The 7,203-nt window shown below is 37.5% G+C and overlaps 1 protein-coding gene across 3 annotated transcripts in view; it reads right to left on the bottom strand.

Annotated features, from left to right (window-relative positions):
* Positions 1-4: 4 nt before the first annotated feature.
* Positions 5-7,203, bottom strand: part of tpte (transmembrane phosphatase with tensin homology) — a 19,257-nt gene continuing 12,058 nt past the window's right edge. For all 3 annotated transcript variants that reach the window (XM_066699890.1, XM_066699891.1, XM_066699892.1), the window contains exons 13-19: positions 6,138-6,199; positions 5,428-5,508; positions 4,195-4,300; positions 2,811-2,908; positions 1,987-2,082; positions 1,584-1,654; positions 5-442 (exon numbers count right to left, since the gene is read on the bottom strand). In XM_066699890.1, the coding sequence (XP_066555987.1) occupies positions 340-442; positions 1,584-1,654; positions 1,987-2,082; positions 2,811-2,908; positions 4,195-4,300; positions 5,428-5,508; positions 6,138-6,199 (617 nt within the window). In that variant the 3' untranslated portion in view covers positions 5-339. The remainder of the gene's footprint in view (positions 443-1,583; positions 1,655-1,986; positions 2,083-2,810; positions 2,909-4,194; positions 4,301-5,427; positions 5,509-6,137; positions 6,200-7,203) is intronic.

Here is a 7,203-nt window from a genome sequence, read left to right as displayed (position 1 = left end):
TGTACATGTTTGTAATTCAACGGTTTATTTCAGGTTTGGGTATTGAAACATGCACATTTTTCCTGTTCAAAAATTTAGCAAATGACAACAGATTTCTTGAAGTTCAAAATGTAGAGACTCGTTCCAAGGTCAAAGTAAAACAATAAATGTGATAGATAATGCAGCTTAAAAGAACTGCATGTGCTACACCCACTTTAAACCAAATGTTTCTGTGGTGAATTCAGTCATCTGGGAATAAAAAAATACAAGGAGGTCACGCTGAATGTTTGGTATGTGACAGAGGCTTAAACCTCCAAGAGTGCAGAAGTCCTTCAGTATGGCATTTCTCAGGTCCAGCAATTACACCTCCCCAAAGGCCAGCTCCACTCCGAAATCCTCCTTGTAGATATCCCAGGTCTTTGCTTTGTGAGGGTTGTCTAGCTCTTCTCTGGACAGGTACAGCCTGCAGTGAAACCAAGAGCATGAGTCAGAAAGACAGCATGCCAACATACTGGCACATCACAACAAGATAAAATCATTTTCTAAACTGTGCAAAACATTTTCAAGTGTGATTTAATTTCAGGTGAAATTAGTTTGACAATGTGTGTCAGAGAGTGTTTGGGGTTTAGCTGTCCAGATTGAAAAGTATAATGATGCAGGGTTATCTCCACTATTAGAGAGTAACAAAAACAGATCCACTTACATACCATAATTTAACCATTTCTGCAATTCTTTCATAATGATCAAACATTCTTGAACTCACATACGAGAAAACAGCCAATTTCCAAAAATTCCTATACCTCTTAGCTTATTTAAATGTCATCCTATGCAGGGAATTATCAGTATTTAAAAATGTTTCACTTACCAACAACATTTCAGGACACTTAAATGACAATGGTGCAAGTTTCACAGGATGTGCATTTGATTTTGATAAGTAGTTTCGTTACGTTTAACCAACATTAATACAGAACACAGTACGGCTACTGTTGGTCAGTTACCGTGCATCCTGGACCAAAACATTTTTAGATGGAGAGAAGCAGGGTTGATGTAACAGATTATTTTTTTCCACTGTAAAGATGTGCATCTAATTCTTATCCATGTGATGTATAGGTCATGTGAAAGGTGCGTCTTATTGTACTAGACATTATTTTGCTCAGATTCACTTTGTGGTCCTCTCCCCCAAACTGCACAAGATGACATATCTCATACAATAAGAGACACTTCACACAACCTTATATAAAAAAGCTCTTACTGTAAAAGCAAGACCACATCATCTTGTCTACTTTTGTTCCTTTCATTAATGTTAGAAGTAGTACTAGTAGTATTTAACCATCAGGTTAATAATGCATTATTTATAGAGGGAGTACATAAGTAATATTGAACAAAATAATATAATGAATTACCCTTAATAGACAATGTTCAGTGTTGAGCTACACCACATAAATAATTACAAGATTACATTTTCAAAGTAAAGCTAGATTACTGTAACCAGTAATGACAGGTTTCTGGGTATTCAGAATTTGCTGTATTGGTTGCTGTCAGTCAGGCACTCTGCATAAAGTGTGATTCTGCAACAGATATTTACAGAGTAAGAATATACCTACCTGTTATTCTCAATGAAAGAGGTGTTGAACCAGAAATAAAAGGGACAATCTTCATAACCTTTAGGAAGACCCTGGGTGGAAAGGCAGAGCATAGTACTGAACCAACAAATCAGTTTAATATTCCATAAGATTAAAATGCAATGATTTCAGCACTCACACACAGGAGCTGTTACAAGTTTCAAATTTATTGGCACCTCTTGCAAATATTTCATAATGGATGTGCAATACAATCTTGAAACTGGCTTCTGACACCATATATGCATTCAGGATTGCATTGAAATTACATAAGTAGTTAGTATACTAAGTTAGTATACTAAGTTAAATATACTGCCAGAAACTTTCATGGCTCATGGACAACGTCCATGTCAGAGTGATTATCTGTATTTAATTAATGGACACTTACAGCACTGGATTCAAACATGACTTTGACATCTCCACTGACAACAGGAGCTTCTTGCAAACTGATAACGACTGCATTATTGCCGGCATCAGGAAAAATCTGAAAAGCAAAGTCAAAACCCTCAATTCAGAGAAAATATGAGCTTACTGCACTTTACACAAATAGAAATTGGGCTTCAGGGCATTCAAAACAGAAAACGGGAGACACTTTTTCACACAGAGGCGTCACGATCTGGAACAAACTCCCCAGTGATGTGGTTGAAGCGACAATTTTGGAACATTCAAAGAGAGACTGGACGTGATCCTTGGATCACTTAGTTATTATGGACACCAAACAAGCACGATGGGTCGAATGGCCTCCTCTCGATTGTAAACTTTCTTATGTTCCTATGTACTGATACATTCCACACACTCAGGGGTGGCCAACCCTGTTCCTGGAGAGCCACAAAGCTGCCAGTGTCACAGGTCTCACTAAATCAATCAAATCACTGGATACCCAGAATACATGCAAATTGTTACAAATGAAATCCCAACAACTAGCTTAATTAAGTAGTTAATGCTTTGGATAAACCAAAAAACAGAAGGTACTGCGTCTCTCTGTGCTAATGTTAAGTGAGACACTCCAGTGTGGGAGAAACCAGTGCCTTGTATAAATACCTTATGTTAGCTTGGCATCCAGTGGGAATGCCACAGTAGTTTTCTTTTGACAAAATCTTCACTGAATACGTACAGCACAGGCAGACTAGGGAAACAGTATTGTATTCATAATGGATCTGGAGTAGCCAATCTTAATAATATGCTTAATACATACAAGCACCATCTGCATACCTTGCAATTCTCTTGTGTGGCACAAACACACTGAAAGACTGTCTCCTTCTTCACAATTATTTTCACCTTCAAGTCGCTGCCATTGCCTTTTCCCACACCTAGAAAGACCATTTAAGTGTAATTTGAGAGAATTTCAGGTATTTAAATCAACAACTGTATTGAACTTATCCAAATAATACATTTTGTAACAACGGGTATGATATTTATTTGTTCATCAGACCATGCAGTGGCTTCAGAGTGCTGTACAAGTTAAATAGACACTGAAAAGAGAACAAATTAATCATAAAAGTATAAAACAAGAATAGCAAAAATAGCAGAAATGTTTCATGTTTCTTACAGAATTGAATGAGTTCGGAGGTCAGACAGAGTTCTACTATTGTGTGTTCCAGATCTGCACACACTCCATAGTGTTTTTGTTTCAAACGTAATTGGCACAGCAACATTTTGTTAGCGAATCTCAGATTCCCGAACCTGCAATTTGTGTGACAAATGGTGGGGGAAGCTGTGGGTGGGTTGTGGGTTTGTGGGTGCAGTTCCAATAAAGTCTGGGAATTGTGGTCCTGATGCGATATGCCGATCAGGAAATGGGCAGATGCATTTTGGATGCCTTAGAGCAATCTGGTGCAACATCAAGGCAGGCTGACATACAGGCATTGTCATAGTCAAGGCAGGATGTTACTTGGGCATTGATGACAGTGGCACAGTCTGTTTGAGACTTTTTCATAGATGGAATATACAGGATTTCACTGTCATGACAGGGAACTATCTAGCACTATGCGCAGACTTTTGGTATAATTTATTAGCAGGGGGGAGATTCCATTGTTATTTAGAGATGATGCTCTATGATGCAGACCACCAAGCTTGCAGTCTGGCCCATGTACACTTGGCATGTACACTACTGTAATTAATAATTCTGCATTGAATGGCATATTTGTAAGAAAGGCTTTGATTAAAAAAAAAAATTAATTTTTAAAGGCATGTATTTCATTTTTATAATTGTAATCAGTATTTCCCCAGTATTATCAATAATACTGCAACTTACTTATTTCTATACAAGAAAACAGTCTGAAACTGGGTAAATTCCACCCAGGTAAAATTCCACAGTCTGGGACAAGTCCAGTCTCCCCAATGTTCTTGGGTGGTTTGCCAATTCAGAGAAAGTGGACACAGTTGGCTGAGGAGGGGTTCTGAATGTCTTGTGTCAATAGCATAACAATAGCCATCGATAAAGTAATTATCCAGTTCAGAAGTTAGCAAATTCTATCTCTGTGTGAGGATTACTTGAAGGCTAACTCTGTAAACAGCCATTCCCTACTAGGTTGGCAACATGAGCAGCAGTTAATCTACTTACCTGCAGACAACCAGACAGATATAGTGCTCTTACCCAATATAGAGTGGATTCTGATGCTTCTTATTTTGAGGCTCTTCTCAGGGGGTAGCTGTCTGCTGTACTTGTTCTTGATGATCTCATAATATCCGACATATCTGCTCTGGGAAACGCAGAAACACACTGCTTCATCGAAAAGGAAAAAGACCAGAACACACTTCACCCTTATCAATCTTAACACAAACTTAAGACCTGTTTTTTATTCCAACAGTCTTTCAAATGGTTTAACATATGGCAGAACAAAGCCTGAATATAAAAAGCAAACAAACAGGTGAGTTTAGTTAGCTTGTTGAATTTAGTTGGCCTATACATACCACTGTACTGATAAAACCTTCCACACAAGACAACTGCAGTTAGCAATAAGTTGTAAAATGACACAATAAAATGTAGCACATAAACTAATGACACCATCCGACATCCTATCACCCTCTTAAACTTTACACCAAATCCTTCCATCAGTGCCAGCTGTCATTGTATTGAATCAACACCCACTGTGTTTTACCCACATTTAATTTCTCTATTATTCAACTTTTCATTTTTATTTTAAAATGCATTTGAAAAACGGACTTCTAAATATTTCTGAAATCACCCTGCAGCACATTTTTACCTAGCCTCTACATCACACCCCTCGTTCCCATGAAAAAGAGCACATTTCTCTGCCTACATACAATGAACTGATTAGATGGTAAAAAAAAAAAAAAAGTTAAAGCGAACAAATGAGACAATGTTTTCTTGCTGCTGCAAAGGTATTGTTCACAGGAGCACATGAGTAAGCCCATTTCATACAGAGATTGAAAGGGAAACCCAGGGAATACTTTTTCCTCTCTCTTTGAAGGGAGGAGGTTGTAAAACTAAAAAGGTTGTGATTGTCTCCTCCTCTGGGGTTTGCTATAAAAAAACAAACCAAACGGGCACAGCTAATGAATTTGCTGTTCAATCAATTATTTATTTTTGTAATGCTTCTTGGTGAGACCCAGTTATACATGTATTTTTTTGATTATCATTATTATTATGTTCACTTTTTTCCTGGCACCTAACCTAAACAATCTGTGAAATCTTTGTTTACCTGGCTAACAATAAATTGTGCCATTGTGGCTTTTTTGGAGGGCAAAAAAGTTGTCCCCTGTAGGCATCATAGTTTCAGGAAGGAATATGCAAATATCTGAAGCTGGAAAATTAGTGTGACAAAGTAAAATTCAGGTTTTGGCTTTTATTTATGCATTTCCTTACCTGTGATGGAGTCTCTACTCCCTGGAACTTTGAACTCATGCTAGAGTCAGTCCTCCTATCTCCGAAGTAATCTAAACTTTCCTTGGAGGAAAAAGAAAACAACAGATCAAATACTGTTTTTTTTTTTTTTTTTTTTACAGGTTTAGGTCTAGTAAGAAGCTTAACAAATTGTATGTTTAAGAATGGCATTGTTTTGAAAATGAAGAAAAACATGCAGTTTTCCTTTGCAAAAAGGCTATTGATCTTCAATCATTATGACTCAGTACTCCTCAAGTAAATAAGGAGAAATGGGGGGAGTTGCAAAGTGCTAGAACTGTGGAGCAACTTAGCATGTTTTATGGCACAGATAATTTATTCATCTTTTTAAATCAAACTCAGAAACGATTCTGTAGATTTTATTCAACCTAATTAATATTTTGGATTGGATTTGGATTGCATTTGTAGTTGAAGATTATGACCTTATAGTATAGCTATTCCGTAGTGTATTTATATGCATTGCATTACAGTTTTAATTTTGTACTATGTGATATAGTTACCTTAGGTTTAGGTAATAATTGACTTGCATTGTTAGCTCTGGATGTGTTTGGGGGTACTGGGTATGAAAGGCCATGTACAAATAAGAGCTATACTATATGCTTCCTCGGCTCCAGTAATTATTTGAAGGAGCTGGAAAGTCCTTCTCATCAGTTTCAGCATAGTGGGCACTGTACCTTTGCACTCTCAAACTGGTCACTGTCTATCAGCCATGTACACACCATCGTCCCAGTGCGACCTGTAGATCAAACCCAGGAGAGTTTAAATGACACCTTTCCACAAAAGACTGCAGTAACACTCAGTCTTAATTTTCAAGGACATTCAACTCTGTAAATTAACAGAGACTCGGACAAGCTGTAGTTTGTGCAATACAATGTAGTATTATTGTTGCACACTCTGTGCTGCATTTTTAGGCCTTTTTCTGCCAGTTGAGCACGGTGTGGGGGAGTGTCAGCAATATCTGAGATTGTGTGCTAAAATTCAAAGTTTTACTGAGTCTGCATACAGCTGACCAACACACATGCTTGTTTACAAATATTTTTTTCAAGACTTTTAGCTAAATACAAATAATTACTAATATACTGTCTTTATCAAGAACACACCCTGAGACATAAGCGTCTGCTTTACTTCAATGCCTAGGTGTTGTACTAACAATATTGTTCCAGCAGGTGGCAAGCTAAAATCATTATCAAAAGTCTACACCATAAAGTGTACTGAAAGAAAAACTGAAGGAGCTGAATAAAATCAGAATGCTACTAGTTTCTGAGGATCACACACACACTGATATGATCCTTCCATTATCTTTTGTGGTATAAGGAATCATAACAGAACATTTGAATTTAAAAGCACTTAGAAACAGGTTTGTTTCTAAATAACACTTGACTATTTTACAGGCATTGGCCCAGTGGAATTAGATCACTGAAATTCCAAGTGTGCAGTACTCAAACCTTCTGAGAATAGAGTGCCTGGGGTTTTATGCTTTCTGGGCATTAAACATCAGACTGAGCAGGCAGTTGTCCATGTTATAGCCTTGGAACTCTGTGGCTTGTATTTGTAGTAGGGATCTAAAGGCATTCATTCAGTCATTATGATTTAATATATCAGAGGGGAAAAGAGACAAGTGATTTTTGGAGAAGGATTTGCAGAAGAAAAGGTTCTGTTGGGTAGAAGACTCTCTGCGACCTAATGTAAGTCTGCCCTCCAGTTCAAGTTAAAGGTCAAAGTTGTTATAGGACTAGGCCT

This window comes from Amia ocellicauda, chromosome 3 (genome assembly GCF_036373705.1).
Source record: "Amia ocellicauda isolate fAmiCal2 chromosome 3, fAmiCal2.hap1, whole genome shotgun sequence".
Classification (NCBI taxonomy): Eukaryota; Metazoa; Chordata; class Actinopteri; order Amiiformes; family Amiidae; genus Amia; species Amia ocellicauda.
The sequence above is the reverse complement of the archived record's forward strand: the minus strand, read 5'-3'. Positions and strand labels throughout refer to the sequence as shown.